The sequence below is a fragment of the Dermacentor andersoni genome, chromosome 4 (assembly GCF_023375885.2).
Source record: "Dermacentor andersoni chromosome 4, qqDerAnde1_hic_scaffold, whole genome shotgun sequence".
In the NCBI taxonomy this organism is placed as follows: Eukaryota; Metazoa; Arthropoda; class Arachnida; order Ixodida; family Ixodidae; genus Dermacentor; species Dermacentor andersoni.
Window position 1 is genome coordinate 60,965,913 of NC_092817.1, and position 17,280 is coordinate 60,983,192.

The 17,280-nt window shown below is 50.7% G+C and overlaps 1 protein-coding gene across 1 annotated transcript; it reads left to right on the plus strand.

The window, feature by feature from the left end:
- Positions 1–10,289: 10,289 nt before the first annotated feature.
- LOC126536188 (neprilysin-1-like) lies at positions 10,290–15,363 on the plus strand. The gene is made up of 2 exons (XM_050183075.2): positions 10,290–11,792; positions 14,033–15,363. Exons 1-2 carry the CDS (start codon positions 11,436–11,438, stop codon positions 14,306–14,308), a joined length of 633 nt encoding a protein of 210 aa, XP_050039032.2. The 5' UTR covers positions 10,290–11,435; the 3' UTR covers positions 14,309–15,363.
- The last annotated feature ends 1,917 nt before the right edge of the window (positions 15,364–17,280 follow it).

Below are 17,280 nucleotides of genomic sequence, written 5' to 3' on the forward strand. Positions count from 1 at the left end.
AGACGCCGCCTGAGTCCAAGGATTCGAGCCACTACCTGAGGCCGCCACCACAACCAAAAACTGCAATACCATTGTTTTTCGTAAAGTTTGTTTTTTTTCTTCTTTACGCAGAAGAGAGGTGCGCTCTATGGCGCTGTACATTGTTTGTCGGCGTTAAATGCTATGCAACTTGTCTATTCGGCGAGGAACTTACGTTACATACGAGTACGTGCATGTATTTGCCGCAAACTATTAAGCCACTATTAAGGAGTAAGTGAGAATGTCCTTAAATAAATAAAACTTGACAGTCACTTTAGCACACGCCAAAGAGGATAAAGGCGGAAGCCTGCGCGCTCACGAGACATTCATTACATTACATGACATAGAAAAAAATTAATTATGGGGCTTTACGTGCCAAAGCCACTTTCTGATTATGGGGTACGCCGTAGTGCGGTACTCCGGACCACCTGGGGATCCTTAACCTGCACCTACATCTAAGTACGCGGATGTTTTCGCATTTCGCCCCCATCTAAATGCGGCCGCCACGGCCGGCATTCGATACCGCGACCTCGTGCTTTCCAGCCCAGCACCATAGCCACTAAGCAACCACTGCGGGTTACTTGACAGTTTCATTCGAATGCGTTATTGCTTCCTCTTACTTGTCCCCCCCCCCCCCCCCTCGAAGGTCATGGGCGCGATTGCTTTTTTAACTGCCTTAATTAACTGCGTCTTACTTCGTTTTAATTAACACCGAAGGTCACGGGTTCGTGTGTTATAATTATATATATATTAATTAACTGTGCCTTTATTAACGTCGCCTCAACACCAAAGATAGTAGGTTCGACTCTCGACTTTGACGATGTCAGTTGGAATCTAACTTGGAGATACGGCCGGTTTGCCCATATTTCCGTGTTGGGTCGTGGCTTCAGGTGCTTTAACTTCGCCTTAACACCAAAAGTCGTGGCTTCAACTCTGGGCCTTCACGATGTCATATGGAATCCAACTTGGAATCAATGGTGGCACCATCAATTTTGGTGCCATTAAGTTTTGGTCCCACCAAAGGTGGATGGTTCGACTTCCACCAAAGGTAGTGGTTTCGAGTGCAGGGCTACTGACTTTTGTGTAGTAGGTCACATTGCAGTTATTTTTGGCCGATATTAAGTAATCGGCGTCCTGATATGCGAAATGACACACTAATCACGCTTTATCGCATGTCTGTCAGACCGCTTCTGGAATTTGGCTGTGTTTTGTATTCTGGAAGTGCAAAATATAATATAAAACCACTTGTTCTTTTACAGAGGGAAGCTCTTCGACTACGTTTAGGTCTTCCTAAACTTGTTGTTAATAAATGTATCGTACCAGCAAGCGCCTACATTCTCTTCACACGAGATTCCACATGTTTACGGTTCAAACCTGCTTAAGATTTTAATTTATGACATTTATTTGTGAACAAAATTCATCTTATGAGAACACGTAACCACAGTTGCATATTCCACAGGTTGTATTTGTGCAGGCACCATTAGCACCTCTAAATGTTCGTATTCGTGAGTTCATTCCGCTAGATAGTTCCACGTCGTCACTCAAAATTTACCTTGCAGACGCTAAATTGCTACCCCCAACATATTTGAATGCCCTTTTGCGAGACTATCTGGCCCGTTTCCTAGAAAACGTAATGGCAAGTGATGCTTCCTCGTGCGAAGAGAAGGCAGACGCGAGAATCTGCTCACCATCCCTAGACTGGTCTTTCACTTCGCCTTACAGATTATGCACGAATCTTCCAGGCCGAACTCTTAGCGATAATTATTGCTTTGCGGAAGCGGCCACTTTATGCTAGAAGAGTAGTTATTGGCACAGATTTTCTTTCTGCATGCAGCTTTGAACACATTTCATGCATTAGTTCCGCCCCACTTAAGTTTAGTTCGTTTAGCATGGGTACCAGACCACCGAGAGATTCACCTTAATAAAATAGCTGATTCTCTAGCACGAGCCTCTTCCTGTCTCTTAATATCTCTTAATATCTATGATTCTGGCAACTGCACGTATCACTGCGGACAGATATAGGCAGTTTTCTTTGACTGAAGACAAAAACTGCCTCTCTTTAGCAATATCTACGAACTTTATGCAACTAAATTATACTTGGAACCGAAAATGGCACCTTACCCATCGATTTGAAGCTCCACTTAAAGGCTGCGATGCCGTATCCCATATAGATTCATTTTTAGTTGCATATATGTGGGCCGCTGTGCCGTAATCTCAACTCAACGAACAACTCAACGAAAACGATGTTTGGAAATTCCACTTCGTAATCTAGGGTTGCCTTTACCCAGTAGTGTTCTACTCTCATTTGGGGCGCCATCAGAGTTGTTCGAAACGCACGTTCGGTTTGGGTTTAGTTTCACCTCATGCAATTGGCCTAGCATAGGTATTATAGGGTACAGCCACAGGAACTCATCCAGAGCCGTTTATAATTCCCTCTGCGGCAGAAAAAAAATTACCCTATTTCCACATTAAGGAAGGAAGGAAATCAACTTTATTCAAGGTCCTGCAGGCCACGAGAGCTTTGGGCTCTCATGGAGTGGGCGTCTCCCACGACGGAACCGGGAGGTTGAGTTTCCTGGCGGCGTCGTGGACCTGCTGGACGGCGCAGAGTTGGGGAGCGAGTTCTTCGCTCCGGATTGCTTCTTCAAACTTGCGCTTGTCCGGTTCGGAGTTTATGTGAGCTTGCGAGCACGGCTAGAGTAAATGATATACGTTAAGGTATGTATTGCAATTGGTGCAATAACACTTGTGGAGCTCAGGCATGTAATGGTGTAGTCTGTTTCGCGTGGGGGCATGAGTCTGTTTGTAGCATTCTGAGTGTAACCGCTTGAGCTCGAGTGAGCGTGCGGTGTGGCGTGCTATACTCTCTACGTTGTAGGTTATAGCGTTTAGTGATTTCATTGTATGTAGTGGGGGCGTCCTTGTTCTCCGAGTGGTCGGGTGAAGCCGCGCGGCCTGTAAGCGCGCGCGCAGCCTCGTGTACCGCCTCGTTAAAGTTGGGGACGTCGCCGATCTTTGGTCCTAAGTGTGCCGGGAACCAGTATATGACGTGGTTCTTAATCTCTTTCTTTGTAACAATTCTGAGAGCCTGTGCGCAGACGGTGCCCTTTGGAAAGCTCTGATAGCGGCTATGGAGCCGCTGTAGATATGGGAAAGATTGTCGTCGGTGAGCGCAACAGCGATCGCAACCTGTTCAGCCTGTTCAGGCTTCCTTGCAATTACCGTGGCTGCATATCTTGGGGATCCGCGGCCGTCCACAACCGCCACTGCGAAAGCTGAGCGTTCGCGGTTCGCCAATGCTTGGTTAAGGAGGAATTGTCCTCTAGCTTGTCGTCGACCCCTGTTGTTTTCGGGGAGTACGTTTCTGGGTATAGGTCGGACCGTGATCTTGGCGCGCATGTCCCGTGGGAGGTCCTCAACGTCTTTTTCTACGTCTCCTTGGGCAAAGCCTAGCTTCCCTAGGATCGTGCGCCCCGGAGGCGTCGTCGAAAGCCTAGCAAGCTGGGCGCGCTGCTGGGCTTCGGCGATTTCTTCCAGGGTGTTGTGCATGCCCAGGTGCCCCAGCTTTTCGTTGCTGGTGCTGGTCGGAATGCCGAGGGCTTGCTTGGTGACCTTTCTGATTTGGGCATTAAGTCTGTCTGTTTCGGATCGTGACCAATTGGGCATTGCCGCCACGTATGCGAAGTGACAGGTAGCGTCACTTCGTAGCCCGATAGCGTTGTTGGTTTTGGTGATGAGCTTATGAACCGTAAAGACATTGACGTATTTAGTCTCTACGATCATACCCAGGACTCTGATTTTGTCGACGCACGGTATGGCATGTCCTGAATTGGTTCATAGGGTAATTTCCTGATTATAATCGAAGTCTGACGAGTATGGCCTGCGGCCCTTCTGCGTGGGTTTGCGTACGAGCAGCTCCGACTTGGTAGGCGAGCATCTGAGTCCTGTGGGAATTGGAAATTCTTCTACGGTGTTCACTGCTTCTTGCAAGATGTCCTGCACCATGCCCGGGGTTCCTTTGGAGACCCACATGTTGGCGTCATCTGCGTATATGGTGTGCTCAAGTCCGCGGATCTGTCCCAGTTTCTCAGCAAGTCCCACCATGGCAAGGTTGAAAAGCATAGGGGAGATGACCGAGCCTTGGGGGATGCCCCTGCTCCCCAGCGAGAGTGTCTGCGTGAAGAGGTCGGCAAATCGGAGCGTAGCCGTCCTGTTATCCAAGAATGACTTGACGTACACGTGGAATCTAGCTCCGAGGTTCAGTTCGGAAATGGTGTCCACAATGTATTGGTGAGATAGGTTATAGAACGCTTTCTCGAGATCCAACCCGAGAATGGCCTTTGCGTTTCTAATGGGGTCATAAATGATAAAAGTTCCTATTTATCACGTTTGATTCTTAAATAAACAATAAAATTCAAATAGAGAAAACACAACAACAACACATTGTGGACACCATTTCCGAACTCAACCTCGGAGCTAGATTCCACGGGTACGTCAAGTCATTCTTAGATAACAGGACGGCTACGCTCTGATTTGCCGACCTCTCCACGGAGACACTCTCGCTGGGGAGCAGGGGCACCCCCCAAGGCTCGGTCGTCTCCCCTATGCTTTTCAACCTTGCCATGGTGGGACTTGCTGAGAAACAACAACAACGCCGCCGCCGCCGACGACGACAACATTATTATTATTATTATTATTATTATTATTATTATTATTATTATTATTATTATTATTATTATTATTATTAACCTATTTTTTACCTCGACCATTGACTTCAATTTAGGTATTCTTAATATTAAGTTCTTGTTACTCTATCTTTTTGTGCAAGGCTGACTGCATTACTACACGCTATGTTATTTATTATCGATTTCTTTCAAATCTTCGATTACATTTTTTCTTGTTTTTTTATCACATTACCACATGCTACATTGCTTATCCCCCACAATAAGTTTGTGCCACTAAACAAGGAATCACCATCATCATCACGTGCGCACGAGGAAGCACTGGTACGTGCAAGCGCATGCGCGCGTGAGAATAAGAAGAAGCTTCCGACGTTGACGGTTGCCGTTCTCGTTCCGCCGTTATCGTTGCAGTATTCCTCAAAGGAACCTGCCATGTCCAACAGCAGAGAACAGGTCGCAGACAAGGCGGCGAACTCCGACGCGCGCTCAAGCGTACCAGCCGCGGTAAGAGATCCAGCAGCGGCAGTAGTGAGAACTGCTGCGACGGAACCGCCAGCAGCACCAAAAGCAGTTGCGGCGGTGGTCAGCGGGACTCCGCAGCGGGCCGACGACCGACCACCACCGCGCAAGAGGCGGCGGTCAACGTCATCGCAGCCGTCTCAGGCATCGCGCAGCAGCCGCTCCAGGAGGAAGAAACAGAAGCAGAAGCCGGAGGATGACCTGGCACAGCGACAGCCGGAGGCCACCCCCGTCGACGGGCACCAAACCATCGCTGGGAGTTCTTCTGGCGGCGTCGTGTCAGCGTTCCTCGCAAGTCCTACTCCTGTTGCCTCTGTCATTCCTGCTGGCGATGCAGTTGCTCCTGCAGTTCCGCCTGCTGGCCCTTCTGCTCTTGCTTGCGACGCCATTCCTCCTGCTGACACCGTTTCTTCCGCTGACGCATTACCACCTGCTAACGCCGGCTCTGCTGCTACAACTACAGGGCCACCTGCTGGTGCCGTCCCTTACGTCGGCGGCAGGGCCGTTATTCCAGCTGCCGTACACCCTTCCGCTAAAGCATCCGCCCTGGTTAGAAATGCATGGTCTCTGCTGTCGCCGCCGAACACGCGGCCGCTTGAATCCGACAGTCGAAGAACATCCGTGGCCAGCGTAGCGGCAGCGCTTGTCTTTAAGCCAAGGACTCCGCGTACGTGGCGCATGAACGTAAGTCTGTCCGTCCATGTCTCGCCGTTGTCGAGCATCGATTCGTGCGTGGGGAAAGCTCTATCGTTAGCCCTAAATGAATTGTGGATAAAATACCTGGGGCCTTATTCTGAAACGATCCACTTCGGCGATACTACCGCCTCGGCGATAGTTCGCCTTCAGGTGCGCGCTGATTGGTTGTTTTAGCAAAATTGGTTGAACTGCGTCATTCGATTTTGCCCAACCAGACAATCATGAAGAGCGCGCCTGACGACGATCACGGAGGCGAGAGTATCGCCGAAGTGGATTGTTTCAGAATACAGCCCCTGGATGAAGCATCTGACACGCTGGCCGACCTTTCGTGAAGCGCGAACCTATATTTATCATGGCTCTGTCTGCGACTCCACCAATCACGTAAAGACATGTATGCTACCGTCTCAAACAGGACGAGGTATTTCTTGTCCTTTTTTTTTCTGAGATAAATCCACTTGTCTAAATATTCACCAGCCTGTCGTAACCCTGTTTCACCTCATCTTTATCCGCAGTGTTGTCATCCGTCGGTGGTTACATGTTAAAATTAATCGCAAAATTAAAAAGCGCACCGCGGTGCCCCCTGGTACGAAGTTTCGTCCAGTCATGATCGCACCAGAGCACCCTGGTGCGCACCGATGCGATTTGCCGAATTCGCCATTAGTACTGTAGGTATATGTGGTATGGCGTTCGTGATCGCGGAGAAAACAGACCGGGCTGTCGACTTGATGGTCTTGTAATGCGGTTACTTGAAACTCATACCCTTAGATAGCGCCGCAACGTTTCATAGTTCTCGTTTAGAAAATTGTCTTGTGCTCCTGAGCTTAACCACACGTATATGTTGTAGAGGCTGCCAGAGCTGTTGCATGAAGACATATACACATATGAATATGGGACCAGCGTGGAACATTTATTGTTCAATATCCTATATGTATATAGCGATGCGTGACGCAAAAGCCGAGTGAATAGAGTACGATAGCTTGGTTTTGTTGTCAGCTGAAGGCACCGCATGTTCTCGCTCCCACAAATGTAGTCGTACCGGGGATCAAAGTTAACGCGTCGATCGGAGTGGAGCTCCTTCCCCGCAGCTGTTTAATGGAGGATACCTTGTAGACTGTTCTGCAGAAACGCGAGACGACCCTGTTACAATGCTGTAAGCCAGTTCAGACTCTCGGGGAACTGTCTTTGCAGCGCAGTTCTTTTAGCCGTCGTGCGTTGTCCAGGTGTATTCGTTGAATACCTTGGCCGATGGGCTCAATAAACATTCTATAGCCCTCTTGCACGCTCACCGTCGATAGTATCCGCTTGCCGTGTTTCCGTACACTTCCGCCGCATCTTCGCGTCCAAACTCCCTGACCAGGTGTCCACGTTTGCGGACTCACGTTTGTGGACGGCTTGCACATCACATCCTTCATATTGGTAGATATCAAGCATATATTGTAAAGCAGGTAATGTTTCGTCTTACCCTCTTCGTGGAAGCAGTGAAACAAACTCCATTCATGACTGTTGTGACGTCTTTCAGACATCGCACTTTTATTCTGCTACTCCTTCCACTCGCATTGGCATTGCGTTTTTGTAGTGTCATCTATCAAGAGGTCGCACTATTGCGAGGAGCGCTTCGCCTAGCCCACACATTCTAAGCGGGTAGCTCGTGGGAGTTCCTGCCGGCCTCTAACACTGTTGGCCGTGACTAACAATATCATACTTGTTTAACCAAGCACCGCGTCTCTCAGGACATCCAATCTGCATAGTAACAAAAATGCATTTACGTACCTAATTTAACAAAAAAAAAAAATGGAAGCAGCTGCAATGTACATTCCAGTTTCTATCAAATCAGATGTCTTGATGGAATAACGAAACCATCCTGTGGCCCTATAATGTAAAACGATTCCACTTTGTTTTGTTTTTTTCGAATCTCCTGACGTCAAATTTACGGAACCGCCGACGCAAGCACGGGGCGGTGACCTGCAGCATTGTCTGAACAGCTCAATCAAACGCCCTCTTCGTTCACAGGAGGTCACTATTGTTCGCTTTGAAAACGAATAACAATGGCTACACTGAACGATTTTTCTTATATAATTGGCTGGCAAAAGACGAGGAGCAAGCTCAAATGGAGAGGGTCTCGATGGGCCGAGCAAGCGCAGTGAAAATCGATAACCGGATGAAGAGCGTGGTGCCGGCGTCTGCGATTGGTCCGCTTACTCTTAGCTTGCGGTGGCTGGTCGAAAATCGCGGTGGCGTGCAACGCACTGCTAAGAATGCCGCTAAAACGGATCCTGAGCAAGGAAGAGTTGGCATTGTGACGTCGTATACCTGCCGAAAGGGCTCGATAACGTTTTACTGCCAAGCAAGAAGGTTTGTTATACGGAAATAAATCCATGCTCATCGGCACGTGCGAGTAGCGAGTTCTTGAGCGATCGGTGGGCAGCCATCTTCTATTCCATTCGGAATGGAGCAGCCTCTGGCTATTCCGGAAAAAAAAATCAGTTTTGTTCGGCATATTATTGCATCTTTAACGCGTACACGTCACTTTGACGCGGTGACTTTTCGCGGTTTTGTGACGTCGCGTGACAAACAGGCGAAGAGGGCGTAGCCCAGAAACTTTTGACCGATAGCAGAGGGCTAATGGCGAAAAGCCGTCGAATGCGGAAGAACAATTTTTTGTTCGGATTAATCATGCATATTGAGTGTGTGCACGTGATGGAAGCTATCGCGGTTTTCGTGACGTCGCGTGACAGACAGGAGAAGTCGGGGGTGGCCCGAAAATGTTTTTACCAATCGTGGAGGCCCGATTGGAGAATTGGAATAGAAAAAGTTGGAATGACTTCACGTTATAGCGCCCCTGTTCCAAGTGCCTGTTCATACAGAACGTGAGCTGTTATCGAGGCCCGTGTGATGTAAGGATTCCTTTCCCTCTGCTCTATTCCTTTCCCCACCAGCCGATTCCGGGGGTGATAGCGTAATCTCGAATCACTAGCGAAGCGGGAAAAGAAATAGCAATGAAATTTATAGCATTGTTACATTTATCTCCGACCTTGAGAAATACGAACGCGTTACCACTGAGTACACGGACTGTGCCTGTTGTTCCTACACAGGAATCTTCCCGAGGTGACGACGTCTCGGCGCTGGATCCAAATACGCATTCCCAGAACACGCCGGCAATTCTCATCGTCTTCTGTTCCGCGGTGATCGTGCTCGTGGTCTTCTTCGTATTCGCCAGCACACGAAAAACGGCCGACAGGGAACCTGTGTGCGACACCTCCGACTGCCGCCTGCACCGCTACACGCTGGAGTCAGGCATGGACCCGAGCGTGGACCCATGCGACAATTTTAGCGCCTATGTGTGCGCCAAGTGGCGGCCAAGGCATCGGTCAGCCAGGTCTGCCCTGTCGGACATGGTGGTCGAGTGGCTCAGTGACCTGCCGAAATGGCTTCGCCGCAGTGCTTCTCTTCTTCCCACGGCGACCAAGGCTGCCACCATGTTCGACGTCTGCATGAACCAAGCTGAATCCACGACCGACGTCGCGTTGCGCTTCTTGAGGGACCGGGGACTCCAGTGGCCCGACGATGGTCCGGACGGGACGTCTTCGCCCGCCGAGGTGCTCTTCGACCTCGCGTTCAACTGGAAAGCGCCGCTGTGGTTCAGCATACAGATGCTCCCGAAGTCGCAAGATTACCCCCACCAGCGTCGGTTGCTGTTCGCGCCCAACGACCTGATCTCTCAATGGGCGCCGTTCTTCAACGACATCAACGAGCAACTGTACGTCCGCTATTGGAATCTCTTCTACCGCCAGATGGCCTCCGGCAACGCGACGCGTCCGACCAAGGCGGCCATCAACGAGTCCTTTCACGTGCAGCGATTCGTCTTCGACGTCCTGCTCCGGGCCGCCACCAACCGGAACAAGAGGCCCACTGTGCTGCCGTTGAAGGCGCTCGCCGACTACCCGGAGTTGTCGAGCGCCGGCTTCGTCGGTGACGCGATCAACCGCAAGCTAGGTCTTGGACAGGAGTCTTCCGATGATGTGCTGCTGCTGGTCAGCGACCAGGTGTTCCTGGACGCCGTGCGGGAGATTTTCCGCCGGTTGTCGGCCTCGCAGCTGAAGCGTCATCTGGCCTGGCTGTTTGTGCAGACTCACGGGGTGGTGGGCGACCCCGGCCGCCTGCTGTTCGCGCTCTTCGGCGAGAAGTCGCGCGCTCGCCAGGAGCGACCCCGGTTCTGCGCTGCTCAGGTGGAGGCCAGCTACGAACTCTTGGTCGCCGCGGCGGACAGCGTCGCACGCTTCACTGCCAAGGAACGCGGCGCCATTAGCGACAGGCTCGCGGACGTCGTCAAGGCACGTTGGGCACTGCGCTCGTGCTCGAACACGGCAAGGGCGGCCGGTTTGGCGCGTACAGTCCTGCACAACACGATGGCTCCTATAGGCAGTATCGAGACAGGAAACTAACGTTAAAGTAACGTGACACGGCTGCATATCACCTCCCACCTGTCGCCAATCCGGGTTAACCTGTCTAGTATTTCTGTACCGCAGGGGCCTCCGTATATATAGGCGTATATGCGGTGTTACTAAGCCGGTCAGGTCAACAGCGATGCCTATACCCGCATTCAAGTTTTCATTGTTGTTTCCCAGGGAATGCGTAGTCGCATTGCGTTACGTGACAACCAAACAACCTCCGCTCTCGATCGCGCTCATTTCGCTTGCATGCGCTTGCCTATACTTGCCACTTTTCACAAGCTGCGAGTGCCACAAAAAAATCTAACGTATTAGCACGCCTCGCTGCGCAGTTTTCGTTCAAGGCTCTAATATGATATGCAGTAGTGGCGGTACGATTTTAGTCGCTCCGGCACTCAAGCTAGCTTACAGTGCCCATTATGGAAGAAACGAAAATGTCGATGCATTATTTTTGCGCGTTTTAAAGAGAATTATATTTGATGCTTAAATAAATAGGCATTTTTGGGCATGTTTAGTGCCCAACTGGGTTGAATGAAGAGCTGCAAAGTGGACACGTCGCATGTTTACGGCAGCAGCCAGCTCCTTTTACTGTTTCATACTTTCTTTAAAGGTTTTTTTTTACAAGTGTGCATGCTCAGTAGTCTCAAATGATAGTTAAAGAAGGACGTACGAGACTTCGCAGCTTCATGGCTTCGGTCATTTGCTGAACTAACGCCATTTCGGCCATTTGTCAAGTTGGAAAGGAGCTCGCTCGCATTCCTCCTCGCTTTCTTGTTGCAATGGTAACAACCCCGATGACCACTGGGGCACACTATGCAGTCGTCTAACTCGGCATATACAGTTTTCACTGTTTAAAAAGAAGATCAGTCAGTATTTTGCTCTGTTTCAATTTGTCCAAAACCAGCAGGCTGCTATCAAGAAGACGCAAGGATCGCTGTGGCTAGACGATCACACTAAGGCCATCGCCATCGATAAGTTCTCCAAGGCGAGGATCACACTATGGCCCCGAGGCGAGTACCTGACCGAGAATGCGCTGGAACGGGCCTTCGAATCGTTCCCTCGGAACGGCACGATGTCGCTGACGCAGCTGTGGGAAGAGACGCGCCTGGTGTGGCACGCGCTACGGGACACGCCCGAAGCTGATGAGGACTACCGGCTGCCGGGCAGTTACACGCAGCCGTACGCCCGCTACTGGTACCTGCTGAACACGGTGCGGTTGTCGCTGGGGCTGCTGGCGCAGCCGGCCTACCACCGCGAGGGCACGCGGGCGATGCTGTTCGGAGGCTTGGGATTCCTCTTCGCTCGCCAGCTAGTGGGCGCCGTGGACGGCAGCGGCATTGGTGTGGACGCCATGGGCAAGCCCGTGGCCGGTTCGTGGATTGGCGACTCCACGGCTCGAGTCAATTTCGAGAAGCGCCTGCGCTGCGAGGTACTCCTCTTTAGGGCAACAACAAAACATTGTAACGAGTTGGCGTTAAGGGCCCCGTGTCGCAGAATATCCGGCGTCCGGCACTGGCGTCCCCGTGAGCGAAAATTCCCCTATAAATTGACACACACACACACACACGCACACACACACACACACACACACACACACACACACACACACACACACACACACACACACACACACACACACACACACACACACACACGCACACGCGCATACGCACACGCACACGCGCACACGCACACACACATACACACATATGCCACGTCTTTCTCTGACATGCGGTATGTGCGGTATCGCTAAATTTGCATACCTTGTCTCACAATACTTGACAAAGTTATTCCTCGGGGATTTTGACAATGACAGCCCATAAATAAATGTCATGAAACGAGAAACCGACAGGGCATGCCTTTTATATTAAATGTTCGCAGGCTGAACTATTAAAATATTAATGCGGCTATGCATTACTGCCGGGATCGGCCCTCGCAAGAGGCCGCGTTCTACCAGAAAGCTCGCCTTCGTGCATAGCGTTCGCCGCCAGCGTTTCCCGGTAAACGCTACAGCTGCAGAAGCTGCAGTTGCCGGGAAGCGTGAGAAGCAGTCGGGGATCTTTGAGTGCCATTACTTTCCACTCTTACCCGCCGTGGTTGCTCAGTGGCTATGGTGTTAGGCTGCTGAGCACGAGGTCGCGGGATCGAATCCCGGCCTCGGCGGCCGCATTTCCATGGGGGCGAGATGCGAAAACACCCGTGTACTTAGGTTTAGGTGCACGTTAAAAAACTCCAGGTGGTCGAAATTTCCGGAGTCCTCCACTACGGCGTGCCTCATAATCAGAAAGTGGTTTTGGCACGTAAAACCCCATAATTACTTTCCACTCTTAAAAGTGGCGTTTTAGCGTCCTCCGAATTTTTATCAGTAGTAAATGCGATTCGTGTTTTGTGAGCCAGATATAAGCATGGAACAACTGATAGGAGCCACGGCACGCCGAAGTTCATCGTTTGCCTGGAAACTATAGTCAGCGCTGCACTCGGGTGGCCCTCTGTACGCGGCGTGCCAGCTATACAAGACACGTCACCGGGGCTCTATGCACTGAGACTCGACGTCGAGAAACGTAGCAAATGCAAAATTTAGCTTCCGCTTGCAAGTTTAACGAGCGCGCGCCATTGATGGAGGAAAAGAAGATAGACAAAAGACTAACGCTAACTCGCAGCGAAATTTTATTTGGAGCAGACAACGTGCACATAAGAAGCTTGTCAAGCAACGTACGCAGACCGCAACTCGCTTATAAGCGGCAATGAGCACTGTGGTCATCTTGAAATGCGTATAGCAACCAAGTCACAGCATTCTTCCTAAAAGAGTTTGTTCATTGCTGATAAACATTACAGACGTGTCACTAAAGCACGCCTTCTTATTCTGTCGGATGTACAAAGCTCCATTAAATCACCCGAAAGCCTGTCCCCTCTCCTACTCAGGAATCGAATACTAGGGAGTATACATTTACAAGAATTCTTTCACAAAGAAAGCTACGATTTGGTCGTTCTTATACGTTGCAAGATGAGATTACGATGTTCCTCGCCACATACATGCGGCGCGGTCTGCCTGCTTTCCTTGCTTCTTTATATGTACGCATATATCTGCTCCAGATAAACAGTGGCTGCAAGTTAGCGCTTGTCTTGCGCCTACTTTTTTTTTTGTTCCGTCTATGGTATTTGCTTGTTAAATATGCAGGTGCAAACCGACTACTTTCCAGCGATATGTTCTCTTCAGTTGCCACTGACGAGGACGCAGAACATGGGCGCACAAGTCTGTTTCATTTCGTTTTCGTCTGTTGCCGCGAGACAGAACTGCACCATCAGGGCGGCACCGACGAAGGCGAGCTAGAGGTTGCTTCTCGCCATCTTTGCTGTTGCCACGACTGTGCTACTCGCCTTGTCTTCTAAATATGTGTAAAAATACGCTTTTGTGCAACACTATTGTTAGGCGTAGACAGCTTCCAGCTCCACTAAGTCAGCCACGCGCGTTAACAGCAATATAGTACGCATCCACTTAATTGAGCCGTTCTGCATCCTATAGTTGATGTAGTAAACAGATGCTGGCAGTCGAAATGGGCCGCACGCGTATGCACAAAGCCTGTCAGGCATACAATCAGGAAACGCGGTCGTCTTTTCAAATATTGCGATTGTTGAGTGTGTTACGTATGCTGTTCCCTTTCCAAACAGGTGGACCTGTTTCCCGACGTGCCTGCGGTCGAGGTGGCCTTCGCGGCCTTCCTTGATGGTGCCTCTAGCGGCTTGCGACTATCACGCCGCTTCAGTGAGCTCCAGGTGTTTTTTCTCACCCTGTGCCACCTGACATGCGCCTGTGGCCACCCTGACAACCTGTATGGCGCCGACTGCAACCGGGTCGTCAAGAACTTCCAGCCGTTCGCCGACGCCTTCCGCTGTGCGCCGGGCTCGAAGATGAACCCAACCAACAAGTGCCGCTTCTTCGGCTAGACTGTCTCTCAACGTTGCATCAGTAGTCGTTTTGATCAATTGTGCGAACGTCTGCGATACCTTACTTTTTTGTGCTTGATTTCGTTTTGTCTGTGCAATTAGTGTGATTTTCTTGACCGTACACGCCTGTTTCAAGTGCTGTACAGAGAAAGCAAATTACAAGCACATAGTCAGTGACAACATATTCTACAGCTTGGCGTGTAATGCGCACGATTTCTGATTAATATTCCCCTGCGATGTGACATCGAACACTCCGTGTGCGTTTCTTCTATAGCTGTGTGTTCGCCAACTTGCCTTAGATTTCTGAACTGTGCTCAGGATATTCCGCCTGTTTCCCGTGGCTACATGTGTACGCGAGGCTCTCAATTTGCTTTGGCAAGCGTTATGAACGATACCTGTAGTGACCTAACGCTACTGCGAGAGATTGCGCAACTTTGAGTCCTTGAACATTTCACCATGTGTAATCCTCTCGCTGTTTGTGTATTTGTCCGCGACATAGCGTCAGCATCATAAGTGTGGCCTCCTGTACTGAAACGACTGCTCGCAAAAATTTAGAAGGAACTCTGGCGTTGTAATCGTCCAGCTAACATGGGAATGATGTTCATTATAACGCGATTGTTACATTTATAACGCGGTACCTTGGTGGAAATAATTTCAAAGCAGAGGAACCATCCGAAGCCAGACGCACGATGTTTAGGCAAACAGCTCATGTTGACGCTAGCGCCAGAGTTCTCTCTAATGGGGAGAGCTAGGTTGACAGGCAAAGGATTGTCGGATTTGGAGCGGTCGTAGTCGTAGCGAGGACCTTGGGACGACAGGGCTAGGCGAGCAGGATTTATTTACATATTAACAGTTTAAGCAGGATACATTGGCAGACTAGCGCGACTCCCATATGGAGCCCGCAAAACTAACATACAGCAAACAGATTACGAGCACACAGCTCATTCATTTCTAGCATGACAAGCACTCAGCTCCCGACAACGATCACGACACGAGCACTCCCTAGCAGCCGGCAAACACTGCTTATAAGCTCTGCGCTTGACCTCATAGTTCGACGTCATCGTTCGGACGAGGACGGAGCAGGAATGGAGGGTGAGGTGTGCCGGCTTGGAGGATGAGGTGGGTCGGAGCAGGAATGGTCGGGAAGGTTCGTCCAAGCATTGTAAACTTGTCGCCGCCCCGCACTATCGTTTATCGCCCAAACACACGCAAACACACAGGTGCGAAGGAGTGAAGCCGACGACAGAGGCGAGTCGTTCCGGGAAGCTCGGAGACATCCTGAGTAGCTCGTTGTCCCGCCGCGGCTTGCTCATGCGTAGCGAAATCAGGTTCGCGCCGGGAGCCTCGGGTAAAATAGTTCGTCAGGCGAACCCGTTTCGTCACAACGGAGATGGGGCTCGTGGAACTGCTTTGTCCCGGGTGGTGCGGCCAAGTACCAATTTCCGGAGTTGATCACGCGCCTCGTGGCTGTCGGCTCTTCGCAGTTCTCCGAACCGGTGGGCTTCAAACACGTGCAGCGGGCTGAAAGCTGGCACGTTGCCACCCCGTATGGCCATTTTCAACAGGATACGTTCTTCGATACGCATCTGCATCGTCCTCTCCTATTAAAAATAGCAACGGTTTCGATGGCCACCTAAACTTTAAAGGAATACTAATATACACACCCCCTAAGAATAAGTATACGAGTAAATGGTCGAGCGACCACTAATGGACTCTGTAAAGAAACCGCAATCAACCATGACTTTCTCAGCGACGCCCACGATAAACACTTTGCGGTCGGCCCAAGTCATTCAAGGCAGTGAGGAGAATAAGGGGATCCTAGAGCCTTGATTTCTTGATAGTCACAACCATACCAAGTGACAGAACATTATGTCACAGGTAGCACATGGAAATTATTACGTTTACTTGAAATGCATGATTAAGCAAACGATAACTATTGTGGTGCTTTAACAATCAAGCTGCCGCGACGCCATCTCTCAGGCAACTTTCTTGGGTATTTGTGTGCAAGATTAGCGCTGGGATTGTGCGGTGGTGTGAAGTGCGCGAGACAGTGCCGTGGTGAAAGAAGAGGACAACAAGGGTCGCTCGCGTCGAGCCACATCCCGAGCTTAGTGAAAGACGACGACATCGACGAGCATTCGGAAGGAGAACGCGCAGCGCAAGAAAATAAGAAAATGAAAATGACCCAATCGGAAGAAACCAGGGGCCAATCGCCGATGAACACTGGAGCCCGAAGATCAATTCGGAAGACAGGAATGGACCAGAAGGGCAGCAAAGCGAGGCGTGCTGGCTGGAGAGAGGGAAAGTTCCAGGAACAGACGCAAGGGTGGAGGTCGGCCACCGGACCGGAAGCTGAAGACGGGCAGTCGTGTTCCGGACCCGAGCGTCCAGAGCTTCACCCGACCGGGGCCTCCTGCCGACCCGTTCCCAGGCGTCGCTACTCTTGCCGAGTACGGACAGCTACCCGAGGCAGGCGAACTTCTGCACCCGCAGGCAGAGCGCGAGCAGTAGGGCTACGGGCTGCCCAACCAGAACGCCGCCTCCATCTGCATGTGCCGACAAGCCGCCTGCGTCCCAGCTTCAAGCCGGAGCTGCCACGCTCTGGCCGCCTGCTCATCGGTCAACCGCGTCGACCTTTTTGCCGAGACCAACGCCGCTTCAATCGTCGCCTCGTCTCCGCCCCTCCGCGTCAAACTGTTGCGCGCGCACTCGCAATCTGCCCCCAACTCGAGTGCTGTTTGTATACTGTTGCAGCTCTGCCTGTATTTTGTTTCCTGTTGGGAATTTTTCATTAAGCGTTCTTGTGTTCACATTTACATCATTTTTATTAAAAGCTGTGTGCGCGTTTTGCAACAAACTGCTTTGTCCTCAATTGAGTTCTCGGAGGCTCCGCCTCAGCGAACCATCTGCAACAATTAACGAAAAAAACCTGAATCACAGAATGTTAGCCAACGCCGCTCACGGCCAAGGCG

Coding starts and splice junctions, on each gene's coding strand:
- LOC126536188 (XM_050183075.2), top strand. CDS start 11,436: ATGTCGCTGACGCAGCTGTGGGAAGAGACGCGCCTGGTGTGGCACGCG. Junction 11,793..14,032: donor AGAAGCGCCTGCGCTGCGAG/GTACTCCTCTTT, acceptor CTTTCCAAACAG/GTGGACCTGTTTCCCGACGT.